Raw genomic sequence first — 20,075 nt, 5'->3', positions numbered from 1 at the left:
TGACGCTTTCAACTCTCGTTCATGACAAGGAGATGGCAATACGTTTTTTTTGCAAAGCCATCAGCAACGTTTATGAAACAATGGCCACCAAATGACACTTTCAACTGTTTCTGACAGGTGGAGGTGTAATGCCCGACCGTGTCAGCAAGAAACCGGTCTTCGAAAGGGAACTTGGTTGGAGCGGTCCAGGATGGAATTTAGGACAGTAATTCTATTCATTTGTTGCTGGTCCAAAAATTTGGCAGCTACTTGTGTGAGTTCGTTCGGAGGCAAAGGTATCCAAAAACGGACCTTTTCATGCAAATTATTAACGACATGTCCCTATTTCACCCTCTTCAATAAAAACTAAAAGTACAAATTTCATATCCTCTTTTTTCTAATCTTTTCTGGGTGGCGGGGGTTAATTTTTTGGCGGGACTTATCTGGAAAAGATCCGTGATTTTGATAGGTCACGGTTTCGGTCGCTTATATGTTGCCATTCACCAGTTTGCTCAGTTACCCGGGCTGATCAACCAACCAATTACCACCGGTTATGCAAAACGCAAAAAGGGGAATATATTGCTTAGATGGTCGTTGGCTTGTCGCTGAGTTAGACAACTTGGTTGCAAATGTTTCATCACCAACCAAGGTTGCAGCATCAGTGCACTGTCGGGGAGCAGAGTAGAGCGTAGCGATGGCTTATTAGTTGTGCACTGGGCACTGTTGCGCTTGTTAGAATGAGTAGTGCTGGACGGGGTTGACCTTAGATCACGATTGACTGTTCGGTCGGGTTAGCCTATGCTGATTGGTCGGTGACCATGTGACCTTGGAGCTTGGCCTTCACGGCCATCATCCACTGACCCACCGCTGCGCTCTAATTTACTCCCTAACAACGTTCTGACGATATCACCTCCATTGGTGGTGAAACATTTGCAATCAAATTGATCAGGTCAACGTACAAGCCAGCGACCACCTAAGCTACCAAGATTTTTCTCAGGTATACAACTTACTCAGCGGCTACAAACGAGATGAAGTGGGGTCCGACCACTGATGTCTTCCTGTTTCGTTGTCGTCACAACCGTTATACTGGAGTTGGTCACTAAAGAAGGTCGCGGGAGAATGTCTGAACTGGATGACGTAGTGTTCGTGTGCGAAGTTCCACCGCCTGTTGAAGTGCTGACGTTGCCACTTGATGATGCAGAACGACTAGCTAAGTGCAGGCAAGTAGCCATACACTTATAGGCCGCACGGTAGTCATCCAATGTGGTACCCAAATTCTGACGGGTTCTCCAATCCGCAAGCAAGGGAGCGATTCGGTTCTGTGGAGGGAGGAGTAGAATACGATTTCGATACCCCAATAGTAATAAGCTGCGTGGTCACTCAGAAAGCTGCGTGGTCATTCAGAAAACTGCGCGACGAAGCCGGGTGTCTAACTTTTCATAAAGGAAACTACTCACAAGGTTGCTGAAAACTCTTCGACAGCCCACGACCGGTTTCGCCCTTCTTGGGGCTCATCAGGTAGGCGCAGTCCCCGAGTTTTCCACTCGGATGTCTAACTCTTCCTCTATACTAAACTAATACATATGTATGACTGGTGTCAGGCCGACATCTGGGCGGACAAAAACAGTTGACAATGAACGGTAACCAGCGGGCGTCCCGAACTGTGGACGGCCTAAAATCAGTGTGCCAGTTCTCAACATCAAGTCAACCAAAAGGTAAGATATAACAGTGTGGTACTAAACGGTCGATGTTCGTGCGCACCACATACGACAGCGCAGACCACTTGAAGATGGAACACAACAGTGCAGCTTCACAGGATATCCCATAGGTTGCAATCGTGCAAAACTGCCCCGTTCCGTTCCACCTTCAAGCTCGTTGGGAGAAAAGGCTGCGTCTACAATTCACTTGCTGATCCGCATGATCTAACATCCCAAGAAGACGATTTAGCACCGCAGGGTGTTTTGCGCTCAGTCCATAGTCGAAAGCCTGCACAAAAGATGACAAGCAATCGACTGTTACTGACGTACCACCGATTAAACAGCGGAGTAAAGAAGTGAGGAATAATCAACCTGAGTGAACTAGCGTGTGTATACGCCGGAGTTTGTTGGTGAACGCGAACATCGGTATGTGTTGTGCCTTGCTGACGGTGATGCAACTTCTGTGTCGACACTTATCTTCCTACTCCATCCACTGTGTTATACCAAGAGGCACGGTAGCTAGAGACAGCCCTTTATGGAAACAAGAGAAGATTATTACAACTGTATTTCTAAAGTTATTACCGAATATTCCAAAAGGTCATGCCAGAATCTTCTTGAAAAAGCGAGTAGCGCCGAACTATAAAAGTGTGCTCCTGATTGGCTGACATTCTGGCCACTTAAGGCCTGTCTTCGTTTGGTCGGTGGCCCACACATCCGTCCACTCGACGTAGAGTTCGGTTATTAAGAGCAGATGGTCTCCGGAGAGTAGGTAAAACACGCAAGGTCAGCAGAAAAAAGGTTATGGGACAAACGAGCCAACGCTAGAAAAACGAATGGAAACGTCACAGGCCTATCTAATCCTAGTGTGCGCTGGACAGTCTGACGGGAGCGGTACATCGGAAAAGTACATCCCAGTCGGTGTAGCCAGGTTCAACCGTCAATGTGACTAAAATGCGCCGCTCAAACGAACATCTGCAGAACCCTGTAGCAATTGTCTAGAAAAAACTGGCTGGAAACGCAGTTTGTTCACTATACGCAGAAAGAAAGGTTGAAAATGTGCATGAATCGGTGGAAATGTCCCCGGTGCTGCGCAGTTTACTCTTCACTTCGATTGTGGATGCTGAAGAGAGGACTAAGTACAAACAAGCGGGTTACGACGGCTTCCTAGGGAACTAACCAAGCCGTAGTTCGGTCTTCTTGACTGTGGACGCCTCTATAACACTTTGCAATGTGCTCTCCAAGTTGCCTCTGAAAGTCACCCTTTTCCTCAACTGCTGCACACAGATTTACTTCGCCAAGAATATGGATAACATTAGCTGTTAGAAAAACCATAAAGCTCCGGTCAGACTGGTTCTTTCATCTGTGGTGTTTATTTTTCCCAAAACCTGTTAGATAAACTGAAGGTTTGTATGGCCTCAGAGTGCCGGACGACGTAAGGGTTTCTACACTTCACAAGACACCGAAAAAATGGCCAGCACTGGCCAGTTTCGACTACTAACTACCAGAATGACCACTTAGCACAAGACCATAACACCTTACCTGAGCAGCACTCAAATAAATGTTCAGTTGATACAAAATGGTCTTGAGCAATGTCATCCCGCTGAATTCCTTTCCGATCTGCGTAGTCTAGACTTATTCCCAAGTTTATTTATTCATGGAATAGTCTGTGAATTCGTACAATGTATCTGGGAAAATCATTTCCACCGGGATATATAAAGCCAATTTTGGCGTGATTCTAGCAAGACCCACCGTCAGCATAACCTTGAGGAAGTCGAAAGAACGTTGATCTGCCGGTGAAAGGCGGTTGGTTGATGGCTGAAATGGGGACAGTGAATCCACAGACTCTGTGGTTGGTGTTGACGGTGGTTCCACCATCAAGGTCAGCCGATGACAGAGTGAAGGTAAAAGGGGAAACACCAAAATCCGAAGGGACTGAGCACCGAATTCGGCCAGCGCAACCAAGATCCCATACAAAGTGTTCATGGAGTTGACGGCGGTACCCAAACTTGTACTCCGCTTGTCCAAAGTACTTGAGACCTTGTCCGATCTCGCAGGGTCAGTCCGGTTTGTGGAAAGCTTTGAATCAACCACGTCCGACAACTTTGCACCGGAATCCGTACCGGATACCGCACTGGCTCCATCGATCCAACTGTGCAGGGAGCTCGAAAGTTCTCGTGTGACCCGGTTGTATAGTTCGTTGGTTGAGGTGTTATGACTGTGCAAAAGAGGACAACAATAGACCAAGCAGTAAGCAAGAAAATATCCCTCACTCAACAAATGCATATGGGGTTGGACAGTCCAAAGGTTTACGAGAACTGTCCGACCGTCTGAAAACATAGTCTAATGGCGATTTGTTTTTGTACTAGCGAATGACAACTCTGAATGACTGGTCGCGTTCCAATTAGCTGGATAAGTTCACGAATGAATCCCTAAAGAAGAATGACAAGGCTGAAGCGGAGAACCACTGATCGAGAGGTTCACGATCCGACCATCCCTGCAGACGGCCAGAGAAAAAAAAATTAACAGTACCGCATGTTTCCTCGGAGTTGCGTGGGTCCCGCTGCAGAACTATTTAATTTATTGGACGAAAGAAAACTTCATTGCTACTCACCGATAAAGCTACTGGAGAAGAAAAACCCGACATACCGATTACACAAGGTGACCAGCTGTTTCGCGGCAAAATCACGCAAAGCCCAATGGTTGTCGGTGATTGGTTTAGCACACAACTGTCTATTGAGCACACACGTGATCACTGTTGGCACAAGCAGGTGCAGATAAGGCTCCAAAGAAATATGGGAATTGTCTACGAGAGCTTTGACCAATCGCATCAGATAGATTAGAATAGCCAGATTGTGGTTGGTAACATTGACGCGAACCTGTTGTTAGGAGAAACGAAGAAAATCCAGATGAACGGAGAAGTGAACATTTTATCAAATGAGAAGTTTACCCTATCACGGTATTCCCCGAGAATCAAATGGGAACAGGTATGAAGTGGGATGAAATATTTTCGAAACGGACAAACCTAAGAGTAGACCATGGACTGGGAGCTGTCTACAGTTTGCATTCTGTGAAGGATTTCACTATCAAATATACTTCTCGTGAAAGGCGTCAGATCCCCACACACCAGTTTTCCGCCGAACCATACTGTAAGATCCTTACAGAAATGAGGCCCTCGAAATACCATCCCGCTTTTCGTGGTCTGTATCGACCTGTCTTCTGCGTCAATTTATCGCATAACATGTTCCCGCTTTTTGTAGCTGTTTCATTTTTTTTCAAAAACCAACCTATCTACGCTCACAGGTTGCTTTCGGGGCTTTTGCAAAGCACTCTCGACAGTCGAAGAGTGTTGAATGAAAACCACTAATGTCTACAGTTTGAATGGTTATAATTCCTTCTTCGAAATTCACTCTACGCTGCAGGAGATTAGAAATCGCTAAGCCTGTTCATCTTCGCGTCGGCCCTAGAATATTTCTTCCAAAGAGATGGGCGGTATTCAAAAGCCACATAGAGCGTGCTGCAAAAGAACTGTTGGGTGAGTGACGTACCCCCTCTGTGATGAACGTTACCAAATAGGGTAGGATTGGTTGCAACCCCGGGTCCAAAGTGGCGTTGTCCAATGCCTCATGTCGACGCTTTTCACACGCACCCACACAGGCTTCGGTTAATTCTCGGAAGTAGATCATCACCTCTTGACTGACTTCATGGGGACGTCGCTGGAAAGAGAAAGACAAACAAGGTGGAGGCCATAAGTTTGATGAGTGGGTACATTAGCTCGGTGAGTGCCTGGTTAAAGCACACCCCGTTATTTTGTTATGGATCACGTGACCTTTGTTTAATATGTACTATGTGAGTGCATGAATGGCTTGTCTTTTTTTCGTTAGTTTTATGCAGTCAATTGAATTTGGTCGGTCAACGCAACTTCGAAAGAAATCTTTGTTGCATTATGGCACGATGGTTAGTTGGAACGCTCAAATCAACAGTTGCAGAATGCAAGAATCCGTCAGCTGTAACACCCTTTCGGAACCTAGCTACCATGCCACACAAAGGAAGCACGAGGGCCGGGATACTGCCAAGATGCCCAAACCTAGACAGGGGAAGTCGATAGGCAGAGGTCGGTTTCGAACCATGGGCCTTCCGGTCAGTAAATTCGCACTCTAAACACTGAGCCGTTTCGCCCCAAATCAGTAAGCAAAGATAGAACGGTTTAATCAATGAATATGCGGTGTATGGGTTAGCCACACCAACTGTATGCGTCCAGTACTTGAAGAAGAAATATAAACCACTACAGGACAGCCATTTGCAATTTAGTTTTAAGTGTGACCAACACATTTGTGATGTTCGCATCTGTTCATCTGTGCCCGTTATGCAAGGCGTCAGAAAATGCAAACAACCGCTTAAAGTGTGGGGTTAACGCAGCTGTAGAAAGAGAACAGGAGGATTACTTGGTCTCATGAAACCTAGATGGAAGTATGGTGGAACGACTGTGTCCACCATCAGTCAAAGTCAGAAGCAAAAAAAACGTTCAGCTGTAGCACCCTTCAGGTGCCTAACTGCCACGCCACCGCAAGGTTGCACGAGGACTGGGATACTGCCAGGTTGTCCGAGCCTAGAGAGAGAAAGTCGAGAGGCAGAGGTCGGGTTCGAACCACGGACCTTCCGGTCAGTGAATTCGCGCTCTAACCACTAGGGCCATCTCGCCAGAAGCCAACTGTAGTAAGAAACCAAAAGAAGAACAAGCGCCATTGATTGAGCACTGCGACAGTCGTTGCTTACACAAAAGTTGGTATTCGCTGCTTTATTTTCTAGAAAGAGGTAAGGATATGGGAGCCTTCATGAAGGTTTGAATTGTCTGTAACGACGACCTTACAAGCAGAACGGCACGTAATTGATGCACACCACACAAAGACATACCAAAAGTGTCCCAGTCAGTCTAACTAAACCCTTACGATACTTACCTCCACGGATATGGAAGAAATTGTTCTGGGATGAGGAACACCACTGACAACATCGCCATCCGCAATTGATCGCACTTTGCTTGCACTAAGCGGCGGATTTGGACGTTTTCCATGGGTGGGATCTTCTGAAGTGGCATCATTGCGGTCCACTGATTGACCGGACTCGCGCTTACCGATCGAGCCGCTAAACTGCCTCATTCTTGCGAGGAAGTCAGGTGGAGGGTTCTGCGGTGAAACCGGCTGCTTGCCGTTCACTGCGAGCCAATGAGCTAGAGCGAAAGATGTAGAGACAAACGTGATGAACATACAGTAACATTTGCAAAATACACTTGTTAGGGCATGATTCGCGTTCAATGAGAACGTAAGGTTGACAGAAATCTACCTACCTGATGATCCTCAAAGGCTGAAGCCGGTCATGGGCAAAAAGTTTTATGAGAACGTAAGGTTGACAGAAATCTACCTACCTGATGATCCTCAAAGGCTGAAGCCGGTCATGGGCTGTCAAAAAGTTTTCAGCCACCTTACAAGTCCTTCATTAGACTGCCGCTGGATCAGAACTAGGTTCCGCGCAAATGGGTCTACAGCTTTTCATACCGCGAGGCGGGACAACTTGATGCGATCCACAATTCCTGTTGAAAGCCCTCACGACAAAACTGCGTGAAAACCCTTGGCGCTAATATTAACCCCGGGGAATAAGATCGGCCGCTGAAGATGCAACAGCCCGTCGACAATCAATTAATCGTTACGCTGTAACATCCTTTCGGTGCCTAGCTGCCATGCCACCCGAAGGAAGCACGAGGGCTTGGATACTGTCAGGTTACCCAAGCCTAGACAGGGGAAGTCGAGAGGCAGAAGTCGAGTTCGAACCACGGACCTTCCGGCCAGTTAATTCGCGCTCTAACCACCGAGCCATCTCGCTACCTCGCAAGAGCCTGTCAAAAGCTATCATCCGGTCTGAACACGATGGAATAAGAGTGAGCAGCTACCTGTTTACTATCGAGGCACCGAAGTCAGCCGTCGATTTCTCCAAGTCTCCGTGTGACGCCGAACCTGGGTCCGTTCATTAACACAACGTCCCGGTGGTATATCATATTATACATATATACTTTTCCCCTGGCCCAGTTCCAACTGAAACTAAAATAAGTTTCAGTACGATCATCAAAGATAGTTATGCGTGGCCAAGCCCATTTCTAGTCCGTCTCAATCACCTGAAGTTTCACACGCGACAATGATTCCTTGAAGTAGGAATTAAAACGGAACGTCCCACGCTCTGCTGATTGAGGTGGCTGTATCCGGGTTTCAAACCAGAAAGTGAAAAGGTGGAGTTGCTGCCGGGGGTTGTGAACGTCGTCGGATGTCCGTAACCCAAAACCAATAAACTCAAAGAACCACTCTGCTTACCAACGACACTAACGTCGTACAGCACTCCCGCCGGTTCTCGAAGAAGGAGCGCCTTCACATCGATTTCCTTGTCCGGCCGAATGAAGAATACTTTACCACCCGGCCCAGAGGTTGCGGTCCGCCCTCCCGTTCGTATAGGCAGGAAATTCGCTGGTGTTGAACCGAATGGTGCCTAAAATAGACGAAAGAGATAAATGCATTCTGTCATTTTGGATTTAGACAGATTGGAGGAGTGTTCCCATGCACTGAGAAAACAAGTTAGCAAGGGATATCCGTGTAGAGACGTGCTGGTAGACCAGATCACTCAGTTTATTATTACTTCTAGTTCATGAGATTGAGGTCAACAAAAGAAAAACCGGGCGTATGAGTGTTGTATGGACTAGCACGCATGTTTGGTAGTAATGGAGGGAGATTTGTGGTGTTTTAGGAAAAACCAAAGAAATTTATTCCCATGTGTTTCCGCGGAATTTGGCAAGCGACGCCTGTCTTCCAGTACCACCATACTAAGAATACGTCAAACTCATAATCGCAGCAGTTGACATGTAAGAGAAAATTGGGTTCGAACGTGACTACCTAAGCGTATCGATAACTTTGGGCTGGTCGTGTGGAGCTACCGTCAGTGATGGAGTGGGCAGTTGAAGCTGTCCAATTGATTGGAGACCAATGTGATTCTCCAATCCAAACCCCTGGGATTGGTTGCCACACACCACAACCAATAGCCAAACATGGTGACACAAACAATTAATTGCTCCCCTAGAGAATTCAAAGCAATCGCAGTGTGAACAGAAACTTCAGTTCTGTCACTGTTTATCCTCCTCAACCGTACCCGTTCTATCCTTCACAGCTATTGGACCTCGTTCACCCATTTACAATCCCCAACAATGCTTCTGTTTAGAAATGATCGGAATGAACAGGGACCAGCAGCCATGTGCGGTTCCCACCCGGATCATCGGGCTCGTAGTCCCGGATCCTGTTCACTCAGGTTCGTGCTCACGGACATTCCTCGGTTTCCTCCGTTCCGTTGTTCAGTCACGATAGATGAACACGCGATTTCCAGTTCATACGGCGGGAATTCGTCTTGGAGATCGATCACTTTCCATTGATTCTGGGGTAATCCATGCCCTGAAATTAGCGAAGATTAAACTGTATGAAAATTTGAACCGAGCTACGGCATGGGTTTCTTGAACTGTCCGCTTCGTGGTTTGCTAATCCGACTCAAAATAGATACATTTTTGTGCTTTCACCTACATCAAATGTAGTCCGTTCTGTTTAACTCACATTTTGATAAATAATAGGCCGGAACGAATGCGTGTGAACAGATTCAGCAGGAACAGATTTCCGGCGGCAGTCATCTGATGGGGCGATTGTCCGTTAAAGGGGAAATAGTCTTGATGCTATCCCTCATGGTCTCTCCGGTGCGATGATGGATCTTAATAGCTTCCCTATTTACACACGCAATGGGGTGAGAGGGCTGTGGTTAGAGCGCCAATTTACTGGACTGAAGGTCCGTGGTTCGATCCCGACCTCTACCTCACGACTTTGCCTCTCTAGGCTTGGGTAACCTGGCAGTATCCCAGCTCTCGTGCCCCCTTCTGGTGGCATGGCAGCTAGGCACAGAAATGGTGCTACAACTGAACGACTAATAATTATTATCGTTACGCACAATGAATATATGATCCAGGAGGCCCTTTTATCGCCAAAACATCAGTCAGGAAGACATAATACACAAGTTTCTCCCGGTTTTTTTCTCTCCCGAATGGTTTACTCATATCTCTCTCCGCGCCCTACCCAGAAAGAACCGACTACATAAGCACCAACGAATGCACCCTTCGTTCACAACTTATGCCCGACAGAACCAAGAACATGTTCATCGGTGGCGAGGTTGATTGGCTACATAATACGCCTTTGAAAGTCGACCTTTATGAGACTTTGATGAAAGTGAAGTATTTGTTCCGTTTTTTGCATCCGATTCAACATCAACTCTATCTATTCCAGTGTACCCGTCGCCCCCCTCCCATCCAATTTCCCCACCCGTAATTACCATAACAGATATTCCCAAGCCTCCCCATTCATCTAAAAGTTCAAACCATTCCGACCCAGATCGCGCCCCATTTCTTTTGTCCCAAAACTCGCTCCAGTCGTTGTTCGGTTTCTCCGCTTATCCCTACCCGTGTTGTGCCATCTCTTCGGGGACCTCCAAATTTAGCGTATATCTCCAAAGATGGGTTATGTTCTTACCTAGTTAACTGCCACCCCATTTCGTTCCGGAGTCCATCCTTGCCAAACGACTCCTGCGTGGACTTAAAGCAGCACCCTCCTAAATGAGTAGCAATATAGGTTTAGGCGTCATTGCTCTAGCAATGAGATGCTGCGTTACGTTCCTTAACTCTAGACATCGGCCGTGGATTTCTCTGGAAAAAAATGAACTTGTCTGCCTGGACGTTATAAAAACTTCCCGTGGGAGACAAAATGGGACCGTCTCGACAAATTACTAAGAGCAGGGCCTACACTCCCTATTGAACAGCTGTGTTGTAAACATCTTAACAAAGTGATCACCACAGGTCCATCTAGAGGATTCTGTCTACCGGACCTACAGCCAACACGAAAGCCCACCAAATTCGAACACGTTTTCTTTAGCCATCCAACAACCAAACCCCTTAGATTTCATTCATTCCAACTTTATCTCACAATTTCCCAGTCGTCCTCTTCTTGGATTACCATTTCCTAAGTCCTTTGGTCCCCACGAAAGTTAGACTTTTGGCCACTGGCTTGTTCGCTGAGCTGGGTTAGAATTCTATTTTGTCTTTGGAATTCGTCTTCAAGCATAGACTTCGGATCTACTCCATATGCAGAATGAACCCCCTTCTACTAACTTGCCATTCCCTGGCTAATTCCGATTAGCTCCTCTATTCTGAAGGATGAATGTCAATGTCTACCCTTCATCGGGGTGTAGCCCGCCATTTTTTATTGTCTTCGTCATTACTCGAATCCTGCCCCAGTCTACAGCTTATTCATTCATGCGGCGTCCCCATGGTTCCTGCCAACTTCCGGGGAAAAGCTATCGCTGCTGCAAAGAACTCTTCCTCCGTTCCGAAGTGCACTCCATAATTCCGCACTCCCAGCATTTTCAATCTTCATTCGTGAATACTTGTCAGCACAATTCCACATGTGACTATGTTACGCATGTACTTAGCCATGTGTCACGGTGTGGTTTTCCCCGCTACATGTTTATTATGGGTGATCGTCGACAGTAGGTTCTGTGAGGCGGGATCCTACGCCCAAACCAACCACAATTAGGTGCGGTAACGACTGCTTAGCTCGCACGTGATTGGTCAGAAGACGGCCCCCAACCACTCCAGCACTGAGGCGAGCTCTGATTGGCCAAAAATGTAGACCTAATAACCAATCACACGTCTCGGTATCCGTATCAGCAAATGGTTCAAACGCTGTCCGAATTTCCCGAATTTTTGTACGTATACTTTAAATACGACTAACTGTATGTGTTTCTGGATACATTTTGCACGCTTATATTTCGTGTACTCCTCGTTAGCTCCGCTGCAAACACTCGTTAGGGAGACCGAGACCCGAGTCGAGGCATAACCGTTATTCCAGGTACTGTTTTCTCGCGTAATTCACCAAGTGAATAAGGGAGAAAACAGTCCAAATCCTCATAAGGAAAAATGACCTCGTTTTCAAAACGATAATGTTATGTCTCGACAGTTACAGCGTTCGGTGATTACATAAAATGTGGACATCAGGTTAACCTTTATGTGCTTTCAACGGTACCTGTGTTAGGGGTACATGTGGTAGGGTGAGAGCTATGAGAGCACCTAGATTCATACATTTAGGTCTATAAGTTCTGATAAAGAGTAGTAGGACCAGTTGAAACCACGTTACACCTACAGATGCTGTCGGATCCGTAGATGAAGTACTGAGGAGTGCACAGATGAAGCTGCTGACGATTGCAAAAAAGGCACTGACGGAAAAAGGTGTGTGAAGGAATACTACAAAAGTTACCAGTGTAAGCAGATGTGGAGATATCCGTCTCATAAGTGAGGCTAACTTATCCCTGAAACCCAAGAACTGTACAGCTGTTTCATCCCTGTCGGGAAAAATCAATAATGCGCATCTTCCAAAATCCCAGGGAGCTGCAAATGTTCACAAAGTGTGTCAAGCGTTACCGTGCTGAATATTGGCGGTTCGGGTTGTCTGGCGGGTGGTTGAGTGGTCTGCTAAGGTCGCAGACTGACACAAACACTTCAACACTAACTGGGATGAGACCATGGTGCGTCAGTGTGTAACAAGGCCGTGCAGTGCAACACTGTCACATTCACCCAGTGGCGCATCACCATGATTACCGCGAACATCTCTACAACAACATCTCGAACACACGTAAGGTTTGTCAAAGAACACACTTCTACGGCAGTACATGACAGCAGACAACCTTGTTTGGTTAGGCGATAGGTCGAAAAAAAGGCACTTAGCCGACAGTTATTCCTCACGTTCAGTAATCGATAGCAGAGCACCACAATCGATATTTTTAAAAAAATCCACATTTGGTGAAACAAAAGAAAAATAGTAGGTAGTCCTAAACAACTACAAGATAGGTTGGGTTACACGGTATTGAGCGTGATTGCCCTCTCGTGCGGTCTCATACACGTACATGTTAGAACAAGTGGGAGATCTCAAGGCGCCCATCCGAGATGGAACGAAGGCTAGCAAATTACAAAATACAGGAAAACAAATCCAGACATTAAATACGGTAATAACCTTCACAAAACCATTCATCTAATTTCCCCACCTCTGATAAAATAAACCAACGGGATTTTGAACGCAGTAAATGTCACTTATAAGAAAAATCCCCAAGAGGAACTGACCTCCAGACCAATTAGAACTGATGCTAAGTCCACATCTGAAGCCTGTGGAACACCACGACGGCTTTGTTCCATTACGCGCAGTATATTGTGAACTAAAAGACGTGCGATTTGATTCAGATGCTTTTGCAGCAACATGGCCGCCGGTGTAGACAGATTCGAAATACCACACATTTCCGCACAGAGTTTGGCAACGTCCACCGAAATCCCACTTTGCTTCGCCTCATCACTGCCTGAGGTTGTCGCAGCATTTGTGGGGAGGGCTGAAGTGCTTGATGAGGGTCCACTGCGGGACGGTCGGTGAGAATTTCGACCCACTAGGCGAGCTTTAGAACCACTCGGTCTATTCAATCCCGGAGGAGTTGGCTTACGAAGCAGTCGGTTTAGCCGACGTCGCTCGGTACTGTCCATGACGCTAAAACAAACCACCGGGAAATAAAATGTACGTAATTCGCGGGCAAATGTAGTAATGTAAAGAATGCGAGGAAACTGAGTCTTATAATGATGCGACGGTTTGGGTTTCTCTATGAATACTGGGAGATATAGTGGAAGAGTGTTCGATTGCCTAACCGGAAAACCTGATACAAAAAAGTCTTCAGCTGTAGCACCCTTTCGATGCCTGGTTGCCATGATACTCGAGGCATGAGGGCTGGGACACCGCCATGTTCCTCAAGCCTAGAAAGTGGAAGTCGAAATGCAGAGGTCGGGTTCGAACCACGGAACTTCCAGTTAGAATGTTCGTGGTCTAACCACAGAGCCATCTCGTCCATAATATACGACGAAAGAGATCTCCTGGAACTCCAAGCTGAATGATGGAGCACACATAGCGACTTTTTAAGAAGAAACTGCACTACGTGTAGCATAGTCACCTACCCGCTGTCTCGCGGCCAGCACATGCGCCAAAAGTTTTCGTTGAACATCTAAACCGTCCTCTTGCCTGGTTGGTGGTATCAAAGTTCCCGTACAGCAGTGAAATCCACGACTGTCACTTCATACCGGATATCCAATGGAGCATACAACAGTGCGGGCAGGCGAAAATATTCTGCTGCTGACGCCTCTCATGTAGCCATTCTGATCCCCCTAGACCAATCCAATTTCACTACCTTATCTGAAACCCACAACAACAGTATGACAGTCTTGTTGATTTCGTATCACACTTAGCAGCACAGGAGCTGAGGGATATCTGTACTAACAGCCCGAAAACAAGTGGGCATCAGTCCTGTAAAGTTCGAAAACCGGTCCACATAGCTGCTTTTGAGTTTCGCACTCTAAAGGCTGATCTTGCTGGCACGTTGCTTCCCATGCGTTCAGCTGAAGAAAAAAGCGTTCAGCTGTAGCACTCTTCCGGTGCCTAGCTGCCATGCCACCTGAGGGAAGCACTAGGGCTGGGATACTGCCAGGTTGCCCAAGCCTAGACAGGGGAAGTCGAGTGGCGGAGGTTGGATTCGAACCACGGACCTTCCGGTCAGTAAAGTCGCGCTCTAACCACTTGGACCACCTCGCCCCATGCACTGATCACCGTCGTAATTGCCATCATCGGTGTCAGCAACACCAATGCATCACTGCCGTTTGCAAAAAGCCTAGCAATGGGAAAGAAAATAAAACGGGGAGTGGGATCTACAGCTAACCTACCACTGACATCCCAGGTGTCTATAACTCCAATGCTCAGTAGGGCAATTTGACTAGAAACACGGTCATCGTATGGTCATCGGAACGACCATAATCATGGACAGCACTACATCAATGTTCAACACTAAAGCTTCGCTACCGCTGATATCGGTTAACGACCACATCGTTAAGCATCTCCAGTCAGGCACAGGAAAGGTCTGGGGATACCCAGCCTTGAAGGCGAAAAGCGGACTTGTCATCACAGAAAGTAAATATCAGTGCTCAACACTAGTGCCTCACTACCGTACAATCACGATTCATTTGACAGTCATACTGCGAAAGAAGAATGGAAGTGGAAAGGAAAGGAACTTGGTGCTAGCTTCTCACAATCATTCTGAGGAGTCCACAAATACTCAGAAACTGACGACAAAACTGTCACTGGCATCGATTAGGAGCCGTTTCTTGGAGCGGCCCGAACCAGGCGCAGTAAGGATCACATAAACTCTATCGTAGATGGGGATTCGCACCGACAGCACCCTAACGCTACGTAATCTCCTTCACACCCCTCTGCCTGGTTAAAGGTTGGACACGCCTCTGCCTGCATCGTTCTGAATTAGGCATAGAAAATAGCTTCATTTTAGATTATTCCGATTACTGGGCATGGGCAACGCAGGTTCTCGTGTTGAAAACACTCCTCGATTGAAGTCCCCTTGTGTAAACGAGAACTCGTTTTCCAAATGACTCGTCGTGGATACGCCGACACCAGCCTACACGAGCTGTGATTCTGAGACAATGGTTTTCGAATATCTGGAAACATCTCAGCTTCGCTACCCGGAGTGGCTATACAGCCATGCAACAAAACAGCTTGCAGCAGCCTGATATGCACGTCCCTTGAGATTCAGGGATATGCCGCTTTGCATAGATGCCTCAAATTAGCACCGTCCCTTGAGATTCAGGGATATGCCGCTTCCTCAAATTAGCAAACGTGACCCGAGCTTCGGAGAATCACGAATTGACCACATGTCATATCAAAATCGGGACTACTACTACAACTTACAAAATACGCAAGACGCCCCAGGACTCCGAGTGCCTCTCCTTGGATTGTAAGTGGCGTGCTGTAACTGCATGTCTAGAAGCCTTACATTGGTGAGTGATTGGGTGACTTTGGTCAGTTCATCCGAAAATATTTTCGCCTTCTCGTCTTCGAAGACGAGATCGACAAGGTTTTCGTCGGCGAATATTCGAACACTAGGGTTCTGTAAACTCTTTCAGCGATCGTCTCATTATCTCGTCGATCACAAAATTAAATAGGAGTGGAGATGATGGATATCTTTGAAGGACACATCTTTGTGTAAGGAAGCTTTCGGAGAGCTTTCCATACACTCTCAAACGTCCGAAAGTACAACGAACTACTTAAGTTCACAAACACCCTGTGCATTCCTTGTTAACCAATCGCGCTAATGGGAATAGACCTTCAGCTAAGCTGAGTATGCATTGGAAATCCAGGAACACTAAAATTGTGAGTCGCTGATAGGTACTAGTACCGCTATTCTATTATCTGATGGAGGGTGAAGATTTGGTCAACGCAACCCCTATCAGGCAGAAATCCCGCTTGTTGCTCTCCAGTCGACTGCTCAAGGGCCACCACAAAGCAACGAACAAGTGGCATCAGGAATCTCATTATGACTAGGGTCAAGTTGATTCTCCCGTGACCACTGCGCTTACTATGAGCCTCTTTTTTGGAAATGCGCAAGTCGTCAGTTCCTCCCAGTTGCATGGAGCAGTTTGCTTTGCCTAGGTACAGGCAAGTCATGTAAGCTCTGACTGAGGACTTCACCCCCTCACTGAACAGTGAGAGCGGAATGTAATGCAGTGGCGCTTGAAAATATGCAATCAACACACGATTCGTTGGGTCTTACCCGTTCATCATGCAGGGTTATAACACAGTTCGAAGATTCTGTTAGGACTAACTCCAAACGAACAAATCCACTTTGATAACGATTTGTTCCGTGCACTGAAACCTTGTTGCTACATTTCAGCCCCTCACTGACATCTTATTGAACTGTTAGCTTTTTATAGTCTTATTCAATTAAATTCCATATCGGGGAACGCTCCACTTGTTTGCACTATAACTTCTTCGAAGTTGTTTGTCTCCTCCATTCTGGTGAACTGACGTCTGACTGATGCATTATCAAAGAGGATATAACAGATCCAAATTAGTAGTAGCAGGTGATCACGATAATTGATGTTCAAACTGCTTATCCCAGCCCTCGAGGCGTTTATTTTCACTGAAGACGGTTACGGCAATTTGATCCTTGATCTTCCAGTATTGCCGGATTTCTAGGCCTCTTCACTCTCTTCAGCCTACTGTGTTCACTAGGCTTCAAGGTGAGCGCGCATGCTTACTTTCACGTGACGTCGGATAATTCGTCAGGATGGAATATTTCTTCGAGATTCAAGCGGTCCCACTGTTCTGTCTGACATCCAGGGTTTGAGTGGACCTGATAGCGCCGTGCCACAAACAAAACTCTGAGCAGTGCGTAAGGCATTAATTCACATCTGATGGCTGGGTAGTTAGAAAAGAGTTCAGGAGACAATTCTGGTAAATTCGTCTAACTTCGGGATCTGCCAGTTTCTCAGCTGCTGAGCGATGTGTCCGCACATAAAGCGGTCCTGAAAAACAAGCGCGTGGTTGCATCCCACAAGTATGTTCCAAAATAAGTGGCAGCCAGTTAGTGACGAATTCCGGTCCGTGGCTGGCACGCCGTTGGGAGATGCTTGCGAACTACAGCATAAAAAGTCTGTGGTCAACACATACGAGAAGCAGCCGTTCCCCAATGTTGGTACGTATTTAGTCCAATCCATGTCGGTCACCTAAATGAGTCACATACACGATAAATCTGCCCACTTGTGCATTCAGATCTCCGTTAAACACGATTTCTAAGAATTCAGCCCGCCAAAAACAGAGTGCTTAAGGTGCCATAAAAACTAGCTTTGGTGGTGTCAGGGCTACAGTCGGTTGAAACGTAAGAAGACAGACGGATAGCGGAAAACTTTGAACTTGTGCGAGTTCTTTACATACCTCTGCCTCTCGATTTCTCCTGTTTGGGCTTGGGCAACCTGGCAGTATCCCGGCCCTCGTGCAACCTTCGGGTAGCACGACAGTTAGGCACCGAAAGGGTGATACAGTTGAACGATCTCATTACAGAAGTTTTCAGCGAACCGAACAGAGTGAAATACAAAGTGGGCATCCAGTTGAGCAAGGCTCCTTGATTGTCGATCCAGTGGCTGTTTGCCGATCCTAGCAATTAACTTTCAAAAGCTTCGTCGCCATATGGGAATCCATCATCAGTGAGTAGTTGGGTGAGTGCACGCCCATTGTGAAGGTCAGCGGACACATCAACAGTCACCTGATGGACGACCAATAAACTCACCAGAGCTATCAATATTTTGACACATTATGATCATGCCCTCTGGCGAGTTAGGGCGATCCCGACCCTTACAATCCTGCCGCAGCAGCCTCTTGATCACCAGAGTTGCGTAACTGGAATCGAGTGGACAGTGATGAGGCAGTTAGCTCGACCACTGTGCCTGCATCGTAAATTCTTGTTTCTGATAGACAGTGCACTTCGACATCAAAAGGGCCCAGTGTGAGAGCAAGATTAAATTTTTGTCCTGCATGCTTCAGAGTGTGGACATTGAGAGCAGTCAGACAGACAGGCCAGGGCTAGCAGCGCCGGCTGACTCACAGATATTACATTCACAAGCGCTGCAAAACGGACAGTGATGGGACACTACAACTTCTGGAGAACTCATCATGCTCTCACGCGCACACAGTTATGTGGATACAAACAGCGTGTGATATTCACCAACTAAGGAATGTACACAGCGGTGAAAAGAAAGAACATGTCGGGAAAGTTGTATCTATGAGCTCCACCTCAATCGAGCAATTAACTTTAAACCAATCAGCTATACACCGTAAGCCGTGGGTACAGTGGTTTCAGCCACTACAGTTTCGGTCACCGGAAAGAGTAATGGTTCAGGATGCACAGCCAAGCACAAAAGGCGACAGAACGATCAGTTGGTTACGGAACTGAGTAGCTATGCGATGAAAGCGATAGCTTTGATGTACGAGATCCAGTGACTGCGTCATTGGGTCATTGTTATTCACCATTGGTAAGTTGAGCCCCGGGATTGCAATCCAGGAAGGCGGTAGATGTCAACCGGACTCAGTCTACTGGTCAATATTTTCATACTTCGTTGCCACGTCATAAACTGTTCACCTCTCGGTCGTTTCTGCTCAGCACAGGGCTCGGAAAAGGAAATCTGGAAAGCAGATGGTCTCCTGGGGTGCCTAATTACATGTTCTAACCAGCGCAACCTATTGCCATGGGGCGAGATGGCCCAAGTGGTTAGAGCGCGAATTTACTGACCGGAAGGTCCGTGGTTCGAACCCGACCTCCGCCTCTCGACTTCCCCTGTCTAGGCTCGGGCAACCTGGCAGTATCCGAGCCCTCGTGCAACCTTCGGGTGGCATGGCAGCTAGGCGCCGGAAGGGTGCTACAGCTGAACGCTTTTTTTAACCTATTGCCATAACTACACAACCATACTTTTCATATATCATCACTCTATACTTTCAGTTCATGTATTATTGTTGTAAGGTAATCAAAGTGTACATTAAGCTCTTCTCTTCTGTCTTCGTTCTAATCTTGACCTTCGGCCGCTCAACCCTTTCAACAATTGAATCGTTTAATAAAGAAATGGATCACATTCTCTGAACCACGACTTTTGATGCTGATCCTCGTTTACCAGATGCCAGGAAAGGATGAGCTCATTGGTCCCATACCTTCGAGGGCCATATCAACTCAATCAAGCCTGAAATTCTAGATAAACCGAAAACTGTTGGACGTCAAATTAACTATACGGCGTACGACTCCGTTGCGAAATGTACTGATTACGATTATGCGACAACGTAACTGGAACAACAATATATTCGCCTGAAAAACACCGTGTATGCACGCCACTTCTTAGCTACTTGCAAACAATTTAAAAGCGTGAGTAGTCCATCTATCGCGGGATAGTTTCTTCTCCCTAAAACCATGTGGTGCACCTCGGCACTAATAATCCAAAGTTCCCACTATATTCAACCAACGCTTCGGAGACATCGATGGTTGAGTACTGACATCTTTCGTATATCCCGTACGCGCGGAGTCCATGTTCTGATCCATGAAATCATATGCATCGCACCTTTATAGTGTAAACTCTGCCTTTGACAGACAAGCTGGCGTCAAGTCGCCGCCATACGTATTGTGGGTTGGCAAAAGCTGCCCTGGCCTGGCCGATTTGAAATGTAATCTCATTTCCAGCCAGCCCATCGGAACTTATAAAGTGGCCCAAGTAATCAAATTTACCTACCACGTCGGTTAGTTCTTCTGTAAGCATAAGGTTTGGGCTTGATCCTACCCGGTCATCATCACCATTGTCAGCTGTAAGAACCGCGTACTCGTCGTAGTGGTTGCAGCTGCCGCAGTTTCATTCACCGATGATTTGGGGGGGGGGGG

General features: G+C 46.8%; 2 protein-coding genes across 2 annotated transcripts in view; both read right to left on the bottom strand.

Moving 5' to 3' along the window:
* T265_05533 (hypothetical protein) overlaps positions 1-13,676 on the bottom strand; it is a gene marked incomplete at both ends in the record, with an annotated part of 15,118 nt that extends 1,442 nt beyond the window's left edge. The window contains 8 exons of the mRNA XM_009170567.1: positions 1,005-1,298; positions 3,426-3,891; positions 4,323-4,552; positions 5,222-5,389; positions 6,632-6,900; positions 8,033-8,204; positions 12,910-13,321; positions 13,477-13,676. Coding sequence (XP_009168831.1) covers positions 1,005-1,298; positions 3,426-3,891; positions 4,323-4,552; positions 5,222-5,389; positions 6,632-6,900; positions 8,033-8,204; positions 12,910-13,321; positions 13,477-13,676 — 2,211 coding nt within the window. The remainder of the gene's footprint in view (positions 1-1,004; positions 1,299-3,425; positions 3,892-4,322; positions 4,553-5,221; positions 5,390-6,631; positions 6,901-8,032; positions 8,205-12,909; positions 13,322-13,476) is intronic.
* Positions 13,677-19,631: 5,955 nt separating this feature from the next.
* Positions 19,632-20,075, bottom strand: part of T265_05532 (hypothetical protein) — a gene marked incomplete at both ends in the record, with an annotated part of 4,524 nt that continues 4,080 nt past the window's right edge. Inside the window, 2 exons of the mRNA XM_009170566.1 lie at positions 19,632-19,733; positions 19,762-20,000. Of these exons, the coding sequence (XP_009168830.1) occupies positions 19,632-19,733; positions 19,762-20,000 (341 nt within the window). The remainder of the gene's footprint in view (positions 19,734-19,761; positions 20,001-20,075) is intronic.

The sequence above is a fragment of the Opisthorchis viverrini genome, assembly GCF_000715545.1.
Source record: "Opisthorchis viverrini unplaced genomic scaffold opera_v5_102, whole genome shotgun sequence".
Classification (NCBI taxonomy): domain Eukaryota; kingdom Metazoa; phylum Platyhelminthes; class Trematoda; order Opisthorchiida; family Opisthorchiidae; genus Opisthorchis; species Opisthorchis viverrini.
The sequence above is the reverse complement of the archived record's forward strand: the minus strand, read 5'-3'. Positions and strand labels throughout refer to the sequence as shown.